Genomic DNA, 20,324 nt, shown 5'->3' on the forward strand with positions numbered 1-20,324 from the left:
AAGCAGCAATCATCCAACTCAAACTATAAAACAGGCAGAGATGGAAATAGGAGAGAATTGTTCAAGACTAAGAAACCGACAAGTAGTTTACTATGTCTTGGTTTCCCCAGGTTAGTTCTGATTTTACACTGTTATGCTGAGGCACTGAATTAACTACACCCCCTTTCAATCTCAAATATGCCCAGATTTGAATGATAAATAGTCACTCTTTCAAAAAGACTTATGACAGGACAGTAATGTTTGGATTCCAATTTAAACGTCAAATAACTTAGACAATAGTGGAAATTTGATACTGATTTTCGATGATAACAATGAATTATTATTAATTTTTTTAGGTTTGAAAATGTATAAGAAAAGTCCTTAATTATATTGTTGTTGAGATGCATACTCAATAACAAGAATGTATTTAAAGGGGAAATGACATGTGTGGGGCAAATTGTAAGTCAAAAATGGAAGGGGGTAGAATACAGGAAATCAATATATCAAAATATAACAGCTGTTGAAACTGGGAGATTGGTACACAAGGGCTCATGGGACTCTCCACTTCTGTTCATTTGAAAATGTTCATATTATTACCATTTAATATAACAGTATTGCTATAACACATGTTATTATTATAACATTTAAAGGGTGAAATTTATATAACATATAAATTACAAAATAATAGTGTTAAAGAACCTATCAGTGGCTGCTAGGGGTTATGGTTGAGGATAGTGTTTTTCTTTTAGAAAATTTATATTTTGAGGCTAAACAAGAAAATTTAAACATAAAACTCTCTGCCAGTTAGGGCCTCCTCCCTCCCTCTTTACAGTGCAATATGCATCTTCATTACACATTAACCAGACCTCCTCAAAGATGAGAATGCCTTCTTCACAATAAAGATCAATTTTTATTTCCTTTCTTCTGACACTAGTAATGGAACTTCTTAGATTAGTATTCTTTCCGAATTCTGTAAGGGGCCATGGTGACTTACTGCTTGCTTTGTATGTGCTTATCTAGACTATTTATATTTGATGAACTTTATGTAAAATACCAGTGTGTCATTTTGATGTATGACCCTTTGACTTGAAAAGGTATATGAATGTGCCTTCAACCACTAACAGGCAGAGCAATTCTCAGAGCTTCTGAGAGTCTGTCTCCCATATTATAATCCTTGGTTTGGCTTGAATAAAATTCTCCTTTTCTTCTTAAGCAGGCCTGCAAACCGGGTATTGTACCCACTGAGTTCACCATTCTACCACAAGCAGAATTTGAAAAAACCCACCACAAGGCGTGCCTCTTCCTCCCTCAGCCGCTGCGCGGCCTGCCTTTGCGCCCGGATGCTAGTGACCTGGGCGTTTAGCCCCAGGCGCGTGTTCTCCACGAGCTCCTTCTGCCTCCTCTCCTCCTTAGCCTCTCGCCTTTCTTTGGCCAGGCGGTCTTCCTCCCAGAGCTTTGAGAACATCTGCTCTTCCACCACCTTCTGCCTTTTCAGCTCCTCGTTAAACGCTATCTGAGCTTTCCGATCCTCGCACACCGCCTTCTGATGGATACAAAACAGCTCAGCGCGTAGCTCCTGGCAGCGTTCCCTGAAAGGGCAATTTAAAAAAGAAATCGGGCCTTTCATAAGACATTGCTCTCTTTAGGCACAAATCTGCACTGTCAGACACTGAAGTGAGCAAGTTAAAGAACTGGATATACGCCATCTGAGCGCGGATACACATCGGGGAGCAGCAAGGAGGAAGATGCCAGGATGCCACAGACAAAATCCAGGCTCTGGAGTCAAGCGGAGCAGCCTCTGAATCCTGGTTCTGCCGTTTCCTGTGTGACCTTGGGTCACAAACTCTATCTATCTGAGCTTATTTTTATATCTGGAAAAGAACTGTCTTTAAAGGTTCTGCTAAGGTTCAGAGATAAATGGATGTAAATACCTGGTAGATAATAGGAACTCAGTAAACGGTAATTACTGTGATTACTATGGAGGAAACAGGAGAGGAACAAGTCCCTGCAACATTACAGTTAGATTAAGGCTTTGGTAGAAAGAGACCCTGCGTGTACACCCAAGAAGAGATCCAAGGATAGAGTCTGCATGACCACGGTGACGCTTCCCTATTGCCTCTGGATTCCAGGCAGGACAGGACACATGTCCACTAAAGGGCTTACTGTTAGAGTTGAGAAAACAGTCCTATTCTTGCCTTTTGGCAACCAGGTTTATGTCACTATTCAAGAGGAAATGTTATTTCAGTAAGTGTTTAGACTTATCCTTTCTTCAGCTTTCTTCAGATGTTCTTCATTGAGCCCATTTTTAATATAAGAGCTGTAAAATTCAACACTGACTGTACTTTAGAATTATTCAGCTATATTTTCTAAACTTCACTCTTCCTTTCCTCCAGATCAGACTTGTTAAACTAGAATATCAGGGGATAAGTCCCATCTGTAATTTTTTAAGAGTGCCTCATGTGGTTCTGACATTTAGACAAGTTTGAGAGAACATTTGATGGGAAGGCTTTAAAAAAAAAAATCAATTCTTCCTGTCTTCTAAATCAAATTCTACATGAAGAAGCTAAAGTCTGGAAAATGAGCTCAACAAAGAATTTTAAAGAAATTTGAATTGCTAAGACTGAAAGAAAGGATGAGCTCTAAACTCTTATTACCCAAGGGTGGCCAATGTCACACAAAATGACATTTATCAGATGCAGTTGAGTATTGTTTACCATTTGATGAGGATTAGTCTCATTTCTTTAAACGAATCTCTGTGAGAGCTGGGATTCAGGATATATTTCAGAAACATGACCCATACTACTTACCCAATGGCCAATAAATAATTGTTGGTTTAACTGATACATAATTATACTGATTAGCAACATACCAGCCATCCACATTCTGCGGAAGGTGCAAAAGGCAACAGAAGCTGAAATTACTAGGTTACAAAAAAGAAAAACAAACCACACACTTTAACACTGAAAAAAAAAATTCATCTGTCTAGAATTCATCAGTGAAATTCTCAGATTTGGCCATGATAACTTACTAAAGTCCTTCTCAATCCCATGATTCATATTCTAACAAAGCTATTCAATTAATGGAAATCTAAAACCTAAGAAATATGGCTTATATTTAAAATTATTTAAAATAAAATAAACTCTTTATTCCTAAGTATAAAACTAATACATGCTCATTGCAGAAAAACTATAAAATAAAATTATGAAGATACTATAAATAATGCTAGTCCTACTATCAAGAGATAAACACTATTAGTATGTTAATATATATTTCTTTCCTATGTATGTATCTTTTTACTAGAATTGGGGTCTTTCTGCATATCTATATCTCCTGTATTTTAAATTTTCCACCTATCATTTTATTGGGAGTGTTTTCTCATGAAATATTCTTTAAAATATTTTCTAACTTCAAAACTTTATTATAGTTTAATAAGCTGCATAGTAGAAACTAGAGTCTATAAATACATCACAGTTTACTTAAACACTCCCTTGTTTGATAAGCATAAATGTTACTTCTGGCTTTTATTACAATGTTGCAACAAACATGGTTTCTGTCACTCTTTCTGTTTATTGCTAATGCTTTTTTTAAGGTAATTCCTTCCTTAATATAAAACCAGAGTACAAAAACATTCTTAAGGCAGTTAGTTGATGATACCTGCTGCCAAGAAGGCCAGAAGTGATACCATATGAAAGAGCTCATATCATATTCATTTTTTTCGATCAGTAGGTCTTCAAACTTTTTTGATTATTCATGTCTTTCAGTAAAAAAATTCTAACCACCCATAATATTATTTATAAATTATATGAGGTTATTAATATGTAACTATATCATATAAATTAGCTAGCTACAAAAATTAAAATGAGCTGAGCTAAAAAGCATCATAGAATACTTACCTATTTTAATGATAATAATTACTGATAAGAGGAAAACTTTTTGTCAGTGCTTTACATGGTACTTTTACATATAAAATCTTATTTCATCCTCATAAGGACCTTATAACTTAGATGGGGCAGCAAGTATTATCCCCATTTCAGAGTTAAAGAAATCAAATATCAGGAAGCCAAAATTTCTTTCCAAGTCACAAAGCCAGGAGTAATAATATTATAAACTATAGTTATTAAGTGCCTATTATTTGCCAGGCACTGTTCTAAGCAGTTTACATGTCTGAACTCTTACAATCTTCATAACAACCAATATTGCAACAAACACTATTGTAAGCTCATTATAACTATTATTTTATCTTCAGTTTGCAGATGAGGAAATGAAGGCACAGAGCAATATTGGGTAGCAAAGGTATCCACTGACAAAATGAAGGGAAAGCTACTGAATAGAGAAAACATTTGCAAATGGCATGACTGATAAGGGGTTAATATCCAACATATAAAAACAACCCATACAACTCAATTAAGAAAAAACCAATTTAAAATGGACAGAGGAACTGAAGACATTTTTCCAAAGAGGACATGCAAATAGTCAACAGGCGCATGAAAAGATGATTAGCGTATCATCAGGGAAATGCAAATCAAAACCACAGTGGGAGAACTCCTTGGCAGTCCAGTGGTTAGGACATCACGTTTTCACTGCCGAGTGCCTGGTTTCAATCCCTGGTCAGGGAATTAAGATCCCATAAGCGACACAGTGTGACCGAGAGAAAAAGGAACAAAACAACAATGAGATTCCAGTTGCACTTGCTTGTCCGAATGGCTATCATGAAAAAGAACACAAATGACAAAGTTGGCAAGGATGTTATGCCGCCACGGAGGAAGACAGTATGAACGCTTCTCAAAAAACTAAAAATAAAACTAGCACATGACCCAGCAATTACACACCTGTCTACAATATCAGAAAAAAACAAACAACAACAAAAAAAATCCAAAAGCTAAAAACACTAATTCAACACATGCACCACAATGATAGCAGCATCATTTATAATCGTCAAAACATGAAAGCAACGTAAGTGTCCATTAACAGATGAATGGACAAAGACGTGGCACAGATAGACAACAGACAACGCAGCCAGGAAAAGGAGTGGAGTTTTGCCGTCTGCAGCAAAATGGATGGACTGGAGGGCATTATGCTAAGTAAAATAAGTCAGAGAAAGAGAAATACTGTATGTTACCACTTGTATGTGGAATCTAGAAAATACAACAAGCTAGTGATTATAACAAAAAAGAAGCAGACTCATGGATATAGAAATCAAACTAGTAGTTACCACTGGAGAGAGGCAAGTGGGAAGGGGCAATACAGGAGGAGGGGATAAAAACTTTTTTTTTTCACAATGTACTCAAAAGCATGATCCGTAAAAGAAAAATCGATAAATTGGATTTCATAAAAATTAAAAACCTTTTCTATGTGAAAGACCCCACTAAGAGGATTTAAAAAAAAAACAACAACAATAACAAGCTACAGACCAGGAAAAAATATTTCAAAACTATATATCCTACAAAGGACTCATATCTGGAATATACAAAGAATTCTCACTATTCAATAGCTAATCCAATTAGAAAATGGGCAAAAGACATGAAGATATATTTCACCAAATTGAATATACACATGGCAAATAAGCATATGAAAAGTTGTTCAACATCACAACCCATTAAGAAAATGCCAATTAAGACCACAATGAAATATCACTGCACACCTCTGTCCTAATAATGACAGTATCAAAAACTGGCAAAGATATGAAAAAAACTTGATCTTTTATACATTACTGGTAGAAATATAAAATCATACAGCCATATTGGAAAATAATTTATTAGTTTCTTACAAAATTAAGCATACATATAAGACCAGCTCATGGCAATTATGTGAGAGAAAGGAAAACTTATGTTCACACAAATATATGAACACAAATGTTCATATTAGATTCATTCATAATAGATAAAAACTAGAAACAATCAAAATGTATGTCAATGAGTGAATGGTTTACAGAAGTTTAAATACATCCACACAATGGAATACTACTCAGCAATAAAAATGACTATTAACACATGCAACAATTTAGATGAACTTCAAAGACAATTCATTGACTGAAAAGGCCAATTTTGACAGGTCACCTACTGTACAAGTTCATATATACAATGTCAGGAAATTATGAAGATGAGGGTAAGCATGGTAGTTGTGACTATAAAGGGAAGCACAGGAAGACCCATGTGCTGACTGGATAGTTCTGTATCTTGATTGTGTGGGGTATTAGATGGATCTACATAGATGATAAAATGGCACAGAACTATACATATACATTATGCCAATGTCGATTTCCTTGTATGATATTGTGTTGTAACCACTGAAGGAAAACTGGGGTAAGAATATATGATATTTCTGTACTATCTTTGCAATTTATATGAATATCTAATCATTTACAAGTAAAAAGTTTTAAAAGTCACTGGTTATCTTGTTGTTATTATTCATTTCCTTTCATTATTGTTACTGAAAGTAATTTTGCTGTTTAGAAGACCTGGACCAATAAAAATGATCCATTCTAATTATCAAATATTTCAGGTATGCCACTAAATATACTGAAAGAAATGAATGTACTTATCTGCCGGAAAACATGTACAAGAATGTCCACAGCAGCTTTATTCATAAGGATCCCAAACTGGAGATACATGAAATGCCTATAACCTGGAGAATGAATAAACTGTGGCATATTTACACAATGGGATACTAAAAGGAAGAGGAAGGGGAAGCAGAGGAAGAGGGATAATTTCATCTTGCTTTATATGTACATTAAAGCTTCAGTTATATTTGCAGTAATGGGGCATAATTTAGTATCCTTGATCAAAATTTAATCCTGGCCTTTCACTTTTATAATGAATTTAAACTGTATTTATGTTGCAGTTCTGTTAGAAGCACTGCATTAAAAAACACTGAAAATGGTTTGCTTTCAAGTAAATTATGGTAGTCTCCCTTATCCACCATTTCACTTTCTACAGTTTCTATTACCCATGGTCAGCTGTATTCTGAAAACATTAAATGGAAAACTCCAGAAATAAGAATTTAAAATGTTTTCAATTGCACATTGTTCTAAAGTGTGATGAAATTTTGCACCACCCAGCTCCATTCCGCTTGGGATCTCCAGCAACTGACATCCTCTGCTCCTGACATTCAGTCATCAGCTTCATCACAGATCAGTGATCCAGAATCACCCAAAGCAGGTGACCTGTAGTCAGGTCAATAGCCTAATGCTACATCACAATACGGGACTTCCCAGGTAGCACTAGTGGTTAAGAACCTGCTTAAGAGGCTTAAGGGACCGGAGTTTGATCCCTGGGTCAGGAAGAGCCCCTGGAGAAAGGTATGGCAACTCACTCCAGTATTCTTGCCTGGAGAATCCTATGGATAGAGGAGCCTGGCAGGCTATGGGCCACAAGGTCACAGAGTCAGACAACTGGAGCAACTTAGCACACACACGCGTGCACGTCACAATACATCATTCATCTTACTTACCATATAAACATTTTATTGGGCTTCCCTGGTGGCTCAGATGGTAAAGCGTCTGCCTACAATGCAGGAGACTTGGGTTCAATCCCTTGGTCAGGAAGATCTCCTGGAGAAGGAAATGGCAACCCACTCCAGTACTCTTGCCTGGAAAATTCCATGGACAGAGGAGCCTGGTAGGCTACAGTCCATGGGGTCGCAAAAGTTGGACACGACTGAGCAACTTCACTTTCACTTTTAGACATTTTATTAATCTCACATCATCACAAGAAGAAGGGTGAGTATAGTACAATAAGATATTTTGAGACACAGAGACAGAGAGGGAGACCACATTTATAAGTTTTATTACAGTATATTGTTATAACCACTCCATTTTATTATCCTCAATTGTTACTGATCTCTGAAATGTAACTAATTTATAAATTAAACTTTGTCAGGGATGTATAGGAAATGTATAGGATGCATAGGAAAAAAACAGTGTATACAGAATTCAGTTTCAGACATTTACTGGGTATCTTAGAATGTATGCCCTATGGATAACATGGGTGACTGTTGCAGCATATAACTATTTCTTCTAAAATTCTAATTAATTCACCTAATAGCAAAGTATACAACATGAAGTTGTATACTCAGTTGTATAAGATTTCTTTATAAAATCTTTATAATTGTTACCAAATTAATAAGCATTTTAAGAATCCAAACCACTTATGAAACTTCATTTTTCTTATTGTGTAAAAAAGAAAAAAAAAAACCATTTACTAGAAAGTGGGAAATATACTAATGGTCCATTGAAATTCACTTCCTAGTTTCCCTTTTGCCCCTTACAGCATTTTCTCCTCCAGTAGCCAGTAGGGAGTATCTAGATCCTAACAAAGACAGGAGGTGAGGCGATGCTTTACATGGGTTACAGACAACAAGTGTAGATCAGGTGCATCCACAGAAAGGGTATGAGAAAGTCTTAGAATCGCTAGCTGGGCTGATTGGTGAAGGTATTTCTTTCCTGAAGTCAGTTAGTAAAAACTGGAAGGGGTAAATACTACTTCACATGCAAACATAGCCATACAAGACTTCAAAGAATACAAAAATGAAGGAAAATATACACCAACAAAGGAATACAATGCTTTTCTAGTAGTCAATCCCAAAGAAATAGAGATGCACAAATTACCTGCTCAAGAATTCAAAACAACTGTTTTTAGGAAGATCAGTGAGTTAGAATACTGACAGATGACTCAACAAAATCAGGAAAACAACATAGGAACAAAACGAGAAGTTCAATAGAGATGAAAATCATCAAAAAGAACCAACCAGAAATTCTGGAGCTGAAAAATACAATGCATGAAATAAAAATCCAAAAGATAGCATCAACATCAGACACGAGCAAACAAGAGGAAGAAAAAATCTGAGAATTCAAAGACAGAAGGGCCGAATGGATAAAAAACAAGATCCAACAACATGCTGCTTTTAACAGACCTGTTTCAGGTTTAAGGCTGCTGCTGCTACTGCTGCTAAGTCCCACCGGGCTCCGCCGTCCCTGGGATTCTCCAGGCAAGAACACTAGAGTGGGTTGCCATTTCCTTCTCCAGTGCATAAAAGTGAAAAGTGAAAGTGAAGTCGCTACATACCTTTAAAGTCAAGGGATGGAAAAAGATACTCCATGAAAGTAGAAACCAAAAGAGAGCAGAAGTAGCTATACTTAGACAAAATAGACCTTAACTCAAAAGATGTTACAAGATGTAACAAAAGACAAAAGATGGAACAAGAGACAGAGTCAATTCATCAAGAGGATATAACAATTATAAAGTCATCCCTTCATACCTGTAGCAGATTCACTTGAGGATCTGCCACAGATAACAAAATCCACAGATGCTCAAATTCTATAGTCAACCTTCCATAACCATGGTTCCACATTTGCAGATTCAACTAATCCCAGACCATATAGTACTACATTTATTGGGAAGAAAACACATTTAAGTGGACTTTCATAATCTGTGTTGTTCAAAGAGTCAGCAGTATATGTGCTCAATATCAGAGCACTTAAATACGTTAAACAAAGATTAACAGATATCAAGGGAAAAATAGACAGCCGTGCAGTAATAGTAGGAGACTTCAATATTCCATTTCAGCAGTGCATAGATCATCCAGACAGAAAATCAATAAGGAAACAATAGACTGAACTATATTTTAGATCAAGTGAATCTCACATACATACACAGAACGTTCCATCTAATAGCAGAATAATCTTCTCAAGTACACATGGAGCATTTTCCAGGACAGATCACATGCCCCATCACAAAAAAGTCTTAAATTTAAAAAGACTGAAATAATGTATCTTTTTTTTTTGCCACAATGGCATAAAAGTAGCAATCAATAACAGAAAGAAAGCTGAAAAAATTAACAGATGTGTGGAAATTAAAAAAACACACTCCTGAACAACCAATGGGTCAAAGAAGAAATCAAAGGGGAAATTAAAAAAAAAAACCTTAAATGAAAATGGAAATACAACATATCCAAAATTATGAAATGCAGCAAAAGCCCCTTTAAGAAGGAAGTTTATAACAATAAACACCTATATTAAGAGAAAAGAAAGATCTCAAAAATCTGACTTTAAACCTCAAGGCACTATAAAGAAAAAACTAAGCCCAAAGGAATCAGAAGAAAGGAAATAACAAAGATCAGAAAGGAAGTAAATGAAACAGAGACTAGAAAAATGATAAAACATATCAATGAAACTAATAGCTGTTTTTTCAAAGAGGTAAAATTGACAATCTTTAGCTGGACTAGCTAAGAAACAATGATTCAAATAAATAAAATTAGAAATAAAAGAGGAAACTTTACAACTGACACTGTAAAAATACAAGGGATCATGAGAGACTACTATGAACAATTATATGCAAACAAATTAGATAATATAAAAAAATGGATTAATTCCTAGATACATATAACCTACCAAGACTGAATCATGACAAAACAGAAAATCTGAAAAGACCAATAATGAGTAAAGAGACTGAATCAGTAATCAAAACTCCCCGAAAAGAAGCCCAGGACCAGACGGTTTCACTGGTGAGTTCTACCAAACATTTAAAGAAGAATTAATACCAACCTTTCTCAAATCCTCCCAAAAAAATAAAGAAGAGAGAACACTTCATTATCCCTAATGAACACAAATGTGAAAATCCTCAAGATAATACTAGCATATTAGAAGAATCACATACCATAACCAAGCACAATTTATAGTTCAGTATATGCAGATCAGTAAATGCACCACATCACATTAACAGAATGAAGGATAAACATTATACGATCATCTTAATAGCTGCAAAAGAAATGTGACAAATCCATGATACAAAAAACTCTCAACAAATGAAGTGTAGAAGGAATGTAGCTCAATACAATAAAGGCTATCCATAACTAGCACACAGCTAACACCATGTTCAAAAGTGAAAAATTGAAGGTTTTTTCTTAAAATCAGGCATAAGACAATGGTGCCCACTCTTGCCACTTTTATTCAACATAGTACTGGAAATCCTAGCCAGAGCAGTTAAGCAAGAAAAAGAAATAAATATATCTAAAATGAAAAAGTGGAAGTAAAACTGTCTGTTTGCAGATGACATGATATTACTTTATGTATATAGAAAACTCTAAAGATTCCATCAAAAAGTGTTAGAACTAATCAGTGAATTCAGTAAAGCTATAGGAATTGAAATTAATAAACAGAAATCAGTCGCATTTTTATACACTAAAAATGAACCATCTGAAAGAGAAATTAAGAAACTAATCCTATTTCCAATAGCTTCAAAAACAATAAAAATAGGAATAAATTTAAGCAAGGAAGTTAAAGATCTGTACACTGAAAATTATAAGATACTGATGAAAGAAACTGAAGATTCAAATAAACGGAAAGATATCCTTGGTCCTTGGATTGGAATATTAATATTGTTATTAATAAAATGTCCTTACTACCCAAAGTGACCTACGTTCAATGCAATCCCTATCAAAATTCCAATGGCATTTTCACAGAAGGAGAAAAAATTCCTAAAATTTCAATTGAATTACAAAGGATCTCAAATAGCCAAAGCAATCTTGATAAAGAACAAAGCTGGAAGTATCACACATTTGATTTCAAACTCTATTACAAAGCTATAAAAATCAAAACAGTAATGATAGTGGCATAAAAACAGATGAATAGAGCAACACTCAGTTGGTAAAGAATCCGCCTGCAAAGAAGGAGACCCTGGTTTGATTCCTGAGTCAGGAAGATCTGCTGGAGAATGTATATGCTACCCAACTCCAATATTCTTGGGCTTCCCTTGTGGCTCAGCTGGTAAAGAATTCACCTACAATGTGGGAGACCTGGGTTCAATCCCTGGGTTGGGAAGATTCCCTGGAGAAGGGAAAGGCTACCCACTCCAGTATTCTGGCCCTAGAGAATTCCATGGACTGTATAGTCCATGGGGTTGCAAAGAGTGGGACACGAATAAATGACTTTCACTTTCAGAGCAGTGGAACAGAACAGGGGGCCCAGAAAGAATACCACGTATCATATATATGGTCAACTAATCCTTCATAAAGAGGCCAAGAACACACAATGGGGAAAGGACAGTCTCTTCAATAAACAACCTTGGTGAAACTGGATGACCATAGGCAAAAGAATGAAACTGGATCACCATTTACAGAAATTAATTCAAAATGGATTAAAAACTTAAACATTAAGACCTGAAACTGTAAAATATGTAGAAGAAAACATAAGGGGAAAGCTCCTTGACACTGGTCTTGACAATGATTTTTTGGGTAAGACACTAAAAGCAAAGGCAACAAAATAAAAAATAAACAAGTGGGACTATATCCAATTATTAATAAAAAGTCTCTTCACAGCAATGGAAACAACAAAGTAAAAAGGCAACCTACAGAATGGGAGAGAATATTTTCAAATCATGTATCTGTTAAAAGTTTAATATCTAATATATGTAAGAAACTCATATAACTCAATAGCAAAAAAACAAATAATCTGACTATACAAATGAACAAAAGCCCTGAGTAGGCATTTTTCCAAGAAGACATACAAATGGCCAAAAAGTATGTGAAAAGGTACTCAACATCACAAATCACCATAAAAATGCCAATCAAAGCCACAATGAGATTATCACCTCACACCTGTTAGGACGGCTATTACAAAAAAAAGATAAAAGAGAAGACAAATGTTGGCAAGGATGTAGAAAAAAGGACACCTTTGTACACTGTGGTGGGAATACAAATTGGTAGAACCATTATGAAAAACAGTATGGAGATCCCTCAAAAATTGAAACTAGAACTACCATATGGAAACAAACTGTTTACTGAGGTATGAATGGATAAAGAAATTGTAGAATGGAATATTGTGCACTCAGTCATGTCTGACTCTTTGTGGCCCCATGGACTGTAGCCCACCAGGCTCCTCTGCCCATGGAATTTTCCAAGCAAGAATACTGGAGTGGGTTGCCATTTCCTACTCCAGGAATGGAATATTACCCAGCATAAAAAGGAAAATTCTGCTCTTTGAGACAACATGGATGAACCTATAGGATATAATACTAAGTGAAATAGGCTGGACAGAGAAAGACAAATACTGTATGATCTCACTACACATGGAATCTAAGGGGCAAAAAAGGTTTGACATATAGAAACAGAGAGTAGGATGTCAGTTCTCAGGGGCTAGGGGATAAAAGAAAAGGGAAGATTTGCTCAAAGGATATAAATTTTCAGTAATAAGATGAATGAGTAAGTTTTGGGGATCTAGTATAGAGTATGCTTATTTAACTTATATGCGGAGTACATCATGAGAAACGCTGGGATGGATGAAGCACAGGCTGCAAACAAGATTGCTGGGAGAAATATCAATAACCTCAGATATGCAGATGACACCACCCTTATGGCAGAAAGTGAAGAGGAACTAAAAAGCCTCTTGATCAAAGTGAAAGAGGAGAGTGAAAAAGTTGGCTTAAAGCTCAACATTCAGAAAACGAAGATCATGGCATTTGGTCCCATCACTTCATGGCAAATAGATGGGGGAACAGTGGAAACAGTGTTAGACTTTTATTTTTGGGGGCTCCAAAATCACTGCAGATGGTGATTGCAGCCATGAAATTAAAAGACACTTACTCCTTGGAAGGAAAGTTATGACCAATCTAGACAGCATATTAAAAAGCAAAGACATTACTTTGCCAACAAATGTCTGTCTAGTCAAGGCAATGGTTTTTCCAGTGGTCATGTATGGATGTGAGAGTTGGACTATAAAGAAAGCTGAGTGCTGAAGAAATGATGCTTTTAAACTGTGGTGTTGGAGAAGACACTTGAGAGTCCCTTGGACTGCAAGGAGATCCAACCAGTCCATCCTAAAGGAGACCAGTCCTGGGTGTTCATTGGAAGGACTGATGTTGAAGCTGAAACTCCAATACTTTGGCCACCTGATGCGAAGAGCTGACTCATTGGAAAAGACCCTGATGCTGGGAAAGATTGAGGGCAGGAGGAGAAGGGGACTACAGAGGATGAAATGGTAGGATGGCATCCCCCACTCAATGAACACGAGTTTGGGTAGGCTCTGGGAGTTGGTAATGGACAGGGAAGCCTGGTATGCTGCAGTTCATGGGGTCGCAAAGTCAGACACGACTGAGTGACTGAACTGAACTGAACTGAACTGAATGTAGAGTACGGGGACTACCGGTAGTAATACTGTATTGTATACTTGAAATACATTGAAAATAAATCTTATGCATTATCACCACAAAGCAAACAGACAAAACTTCTTAGTGCAATGATGTATGTATAATTACCAAGACTTACATGTACAACTGCTGTGCTCTGTTAGGGCTACACTTTATTGTAAATCAGTCTTTCTAAATAATTTTTAATATACAAACTTCAGATTCTATGTGTATGTTTTTCTGACATCATTACCTGAATTGCTGGTCTAGCTTTTCAGCCACAAAATCCTGTCTCTCTTTTTCTTTCTTCTCTCTTAATAATCTTATTTTATCTCTCATTCTATCTTTTTTCTCCTCAATTGTTTCTTCTTTCAATTGCATTTCAGCAAAATACTCATTTTCTTCTGATGCTAAAAGTTCACGTAACCTAGGTTCACAAAACAAAATGACAACAACAAGCAAAGGAATTAAAACTGTCATGCTACATGCACCATTTCATTAATTGGTTTTTATTTTGTTAAATTCAACTTCAGAAGTATATGTTCAGTTGTAAATTTTGTAAGAAGGAAAGATCATTACAGTATTCCATAAAATAAGTTGTCACCTAAAGCAATAAAGAGACTAATCTATGCCACATTTTATTTGATCACGTACAGATGAGATATGTGATTTATATTTCAAGAAAAAAAGCAAAATGAGCAAGCTTTTAATTATAATAACAAAATATGATACAATATGTTCTTTTGATTTCTATCAATAGGTTATCACAAGTGAAAATAAAAATAAGCTATTGGTTTGGTAGGAATAAGAATAGCTCAGGCATGATCCTTACTATAAAAATTCACTTGATTTTTGATTGGTCAATCTCAGGCTCTGGTTTCAGCAATATCTCAGAGTCTGGATGAGCCAGGTTTAAGCCTTACTTATTCCGTCTTTCTTCAGTGTTGATGATAAACCCTTGCACGGCATCCTTGACTCTTGCTTTCACAAGACTGTCCACAAACTTGCGGTCATTGTGCTGCTCCCACTCAGTTTTCAAGCGATCCCGCTCGATTGACTTAATGGAGGCCAAGAGAGCATGATGTTTCTGATGACTGTGTTGGATTCTTTCCAGATGATGCTCAGCTACTTGGACTTTGGGAGGCTTGGCTCTCTGGAACAAAAAAAGAAAAGCAAGTATCACTTACGATAGACCCAAAATCCACTGTATATTTTCAGTTAATCCAATACCCATATTAAACAAAACTTGGTATATAAAACTAATATCCTGCTGTAACTGTAAACAACTTAAGTGTCTAAGATGTAAGTTGTTTAAATTATTTGAAACCTGTACCTAAGATGTCATCAAATCAGTCTCAAATATTTCTCAAATAAATAAAATTCATTTGAATAAAAGTTGAATAAAAGTTCATGGAATTATAAAGTCAAAAATTTGAATGGGACTCCAGAGGTTATCTAATCAAATCAGAGACTTAATTTATTTGCCCAAAGTGCTCTGAGTAGTGAGGGTAGAACTGGGTAGAACAAGAATTAAAGGTCTTCTAATTCCTGACCTTAATCTTGCCACGTATTATCCCACCTTGCTTTTCAGGGCTCTGACAACATAGTTACCACCATCAAAATTCTTTCAATTAAAGTAAACTACTCACTAAGTATATAGGATATCCATAACAAGTTGTAACAGTGAAATATGCTTTACTAAGAAGGAAGTAAGGAAGACAGAAAGGGAGAAAGGGAAAGAAGGAAAAGAAAAAAAAAAAAACCCAAAAACTAATGGTAGAATTTGATTCCTATTTCTACTGTCCCCAGAAGTTTAATGTAAGAGCTGTGCTCCTGACATTCTGGGATTAACTTGAATTTCTGTGAATATGTTCATTTTATACAAACTTTCACCAAAAGAGTTGGAAATGCATACACCATTGTGAATAAATATTGACACATTTGCTAAAATCATATGCTATATCTTTTCTATTTCTGCATTGCTAGCATGAAGCATGTCTACCAGCATCAAGTTCTCAATACGAATGAAGAGGAAAGATGAATGAATGAATGAATGAAACTGTTCATGGGTGGGCTTGATGTGACTCTTGCCCCTCCTGGGGCCACCATGAAATCCATGGTTTTGAGCTTTGTATTTTCAGCCAGGTTTATTAAATCACCCTTAGGTGAGCAGTCAGACTCTGGTGTGCTGATGCACCACAACAAATGTTTTAACTCGAGGCACAGAGTCAGTCTGATCATTTACACTGAGAGCATCGTTGTCAGGTTACCAGAATACTGGCATTGAAACTTGGTAAAGGAGTCTCCTAAGGAAAGGAAATCAACATTTGAAGATAGCCTCTTGAAAAGATTCAAGGTTTGGGGTATACACATGGGTGCCCAGAATAGTTGAACAAGATAATACAAAGCTGAGGTAGGTTGGAGACAGAAGGTGATGTCGAAGGTTACATCATGGGAAGTAGCTAATTCATACTGAAATTATTTACAGCCTAGATGTAGTTAAACTACTGTTCTCTAATATGTATGGCATCCTATGAAGGCAGATTCAGTGATAACAAAGCAGAGTTGGGTCAAGGCTGCACCCTGAGCAGGACACACTCAGGCTCCTAGTAGAGACAGATGGGCTGAGAACAGGAACCAAGCACCAAGGTCATCAGGAGTCAACTGTCTTAAGTCATCAGGGCAAGAATCAGGCTCTGAGGTACATTTTGACTAAAGAGGAAATAGCAGCGGAGGGCAGCGAGAAACAGACTGAGCAGTAGCAGGGAATTAGGAAGCCCTTTAAGGCTGTGGCATCCGGGGTAGGAAGGACTTTGTGGTCAGCGAGGACCTTGTCTCTGGATGAATAAAGTAAGATCTGCAGTTTCCAAACAAGATGGTGCCAATCCATGCAGTCTCAGCATTATGTACTCAAAACCTGTATCTTTAAAAGAAAAAAAATATAAACTAGATCTGCAATTTAACATTTTGATGTAGCTATATTTTTAAAAATAAAGGGAAACAGGGGGAACTAATTTTAATATATTTTTATTTAACCAATATATCGAAAATATTATTGTCTCAATATGTGACTCTAGACATATTACAAGTGCTCAAATTTGTGGCTAGTGGCCACCATACTGAACATTGCAAATCTTAAACCATGGTAAAATTGGAATAATGGGTTTAATAACTACCCTGTACCTTCAAGGTCACCGAAAGCTTTTGTCACTGTAACCTCTCAAATTAGTTTCTCCTATTACAGTTTAATGTCTTAAAGAATAACATCTTACAAGCTGAGGTTTGATTCTGGTCTCTACTGATAACTGTGGGATCTTGAGCAAGTTACTTGACCTCTTTGAGTCTCAGTTTTCTCACCTGTCAAAATGAGCAAAACAAATGGCTTCCTAAAAAAAAATTATTTCAAGAAGTAAACAACTGGGTCCCTAGGAGGCACTCACCGAACAGCTGCTCCTTTTGCTGCTTCATCACCTCAGACATTACACCTTTCACCACCTTCTCTTGAAGAAACTGTTTAGCATTCAAGTCCCATCTCTGGTGGCTTCAACTCTTCTCCCGTCACAACTCTACAACCTCTAACATCCACACTTTTTATCACACTCTGATATCTGAGATACACCAGCTCTGACCTTTTCCCTTTCCTCTTTATTCTTCTATAAACGTAAAATATTCAGTAGGCCTGCTTCTCTGGTTGGGTGGTATGGAAATCCTTATTGGTTTCGGACACAAGGAATGTCACCTGACCAGGACCCCAGCTGAGCTCAGGGTTCAGATACAGAACCCAAAGAACATCCACTTCTGTCCCTCATAAAGAAAATAATAATCACCTCAAACCCTACAGACTGTAGAAGACTCCAGTCTACTGATTTCCAAACCCAGAGCCTACAGTCCCTGGACCTGAAGAAGAGGGAGCAGGTCTATAACTGACTGACAACTGCTACGTGCACTACAGAGCACAAGATTATATCGTTATCATTCTGATCTTCCTTCCAGTGTCCCGACACAGACAGGACAGCACACCGTTATCAATTGTGCTGGCACACTGTGTTAATCTTTAACGATTTGGGGCGTGAGCAAGTTGTTTCTGCAGTTAGATGATAAGCAGTTTGAAGGCAAGGATCAAACTTTTAGAGAAAGTGAAATCTCCCAGGGTCAAAGTATTCACCCCTGTATCTTCCACAGAGCTGTGCACACAGCCGGGACTCACGTGATACCTCTATCGTTGCTTACCTACACATGGAGGGTTTCCGGCCTGTGGAAACTAGTGTGTAGAAGCAAAGGAACGCAGGTGCGTGGACCAACCGTCTGAGGTTCTGGGCAGCGCTCATCAAATTCTGCAGGACAGTGTTCCCCTGGTCTCCTACCACCACTGCTGCCTTAAAGGCAACCAACCTCCTATTCCCAGGCCGGCAGGTATGCTTCTGTTAAAGCTAAGTCAGCAGAGGAAGGGCCCTAAGACCACTCAAAACCTCCACAGTCCAGCACTCTTCAACAGACGGTTTTCCTAAGCTTATGGAACTAGTCCCGACCGTACAGCTGAATCACTGCCAGCCCAGACCCCAGATTTCCTGCCACCTGACCCAGCGCCCTTTCCTTGACACACAGTCCGCATTTCAAGGGGACGACCTCTTTTAAAAGTCTTGCGAGATCTTCAACCTTCAAGATCGCCAGTGGTGATTCTCCAAATACAGAAGCTAAATACAACTGACGCGGGGACGGGAAGGGTAGGGAGAGCTAGGCAAGAGACCTTTTTCTTCCCTCGTTCAAAATTCAAACTACTGCCTCAGGCACCTGCTTCCCTTGAGAGAACCCCTGCTGGGGGCCAAGGCTGGGTTGGGTCCTGAGACGGGGGAAGATACAGAAAACGGTGGGATCCCACACACATATCCCGTGCTTACCACGATCACCACTTTGGGAGTGGGCCCCTTAACCTCTCTCTGTACGATGCCAAACCGCTGGCTGTGCATTTTGGAGCTTCCTCGGATTGGGGACGGTGTCCGCCGCGGTTCCCCAACCACAGCTACCGGCGGGACGAGCTTGTGAGATGCACAGGTCTGGTTGCGCCTCGGGGGGCTAGGGACAGGTGAATGGGGCGGAAGTTGGTTCCGTTACCATGGTGACCACAGACGCGGGCACTCGCAACTTCCTCTTGGAGTGGAAGAGCTGAGTCTGCGCAGTCCTCACCCCGCCCTTGACCAGGCCTCCCGCCGACCTCGCTCCCTTTCTAGGATTCATCATACAGCAAAAAAAAAAAAAAAAAAAAAAACCTCCTTAACCCGAAGCAGTCGAAGATCTAATTACATTCCAACTGACTTTGCTATTTATATCCTGTAATGTCTAAAAGCATGAGAAAAGTTAGCTGACACTTTGTATGATGGTCAAATTTTGAGGCATCTCTAAGTTAACCTTCAGGGCAAATCATCACTGGACCACCTTATTCGTGTAGTTCTTTACAGGAATTTGTAAGGTATTTTCACACATAAAGCCTTTCAGTCTCACAAATACCTGACTGATGGAGCAGCGGGTTATCCTCATCCTACAGCTAAAACAAGCTGAGAGCACCTAACTGGTTTGTCAGCTAACCCAACCAGTAGTGACAAATTTGTTAATAAAATCAGGAAACCAGGGCTTACACTTGAGGAACCCTAGGAGGGGGGCGCAGAGGCACGACCTGACTGGGCACAATAAAGACCGGGGCCAGGATGTGGATCAGAATTTCGGTGATCAGGCTCTGGCATTCCGGATCCCAGGCAGGAAAAAAAAAAAAAAAAAGAACACAGGTGAGGCAACCTAAAAGGGGCCCTCAACACAGGTGGGGACTACAGCTGAACTTCCGCTCAAGAGCAAAGTGGTGAGTCAAAGTCGAAATCTTGCCCGACTCTTTGCGACCCCATGAACTATGAGTTCATGGAATCTCCAGGCCAGAATACTAAAGTGGGTAGCCTCTCCCTTCCCCAGGGGATCTTCCCAACCCACGGATCGAACCCAGGTTTTCCGAATTGCAGGCGAAATCTTTACCAGCTGAGCCACAAAAAGTAGTAGGTAATACCTAAAAAGTCAAATGACACTTTGGTACTCTTTCTGCAACGGGGATGAACATAGAGCTTTAACAGGAAAAAATCAGCACCTAGTAGGTCACTGACGTGTAACAAAAGCACAACTAGTACTGCGTATCCCAATTTAAGACCGCAATTTACTATAAATCAGCATTCCCTAATCATTTATAAT

The 20,324-nt window shown here is 37.7% G+C and overlaps 1 protein-coding gene across 1 annotated transcript in view; it reads right to left on the bottom strand.

The window, feature by feature from the left end:
• Positions 1 to 20,324, bottom strand: part of MBD1 (methyl-CpG binding domain protein 1) — a 59,789-nt gene that overhangs the window by 22,391 nt on the left and 17,074 nt on the right. The window contains exons 17-20 of the mRNA XM_068993798.1: positions 18,995 to 19,169; positions 15,020 to 15,249; positions 14,350 to 14,523; positions 1,265 to 1,568 (exon numbers count right to left, since the gene is read on the bottom strand). Coding sequence (XP_068849899.1) covers positions 1,265 to 1,568; positions 14,350 to 14,523; positions 15,020 to 15,249; positions 18,995 to 19,169 — 883 coding nt within the window. The remainder of the gene's footprint in view (positions 1 to 1,264; positions 1,569 to 14,349; positions 14,524 to 15,019; positions 15,250 to 18,994; positions 19,170 to 20,324) is intronic.

Source organism: Capricornis sumatraensis, chromosome 21 (genome assembly GCF_032405125.1).
Source record: "Capricornis sumatraensis isolate serow.1 chromosome 21, serow.2, whole genome shotgun sequence".
NCBI lineage: Eukaryota > Metazoa > Chordata > Mammalia > Artiodactyla > Bovidae > Capricornis > Capricornis sumatraensis.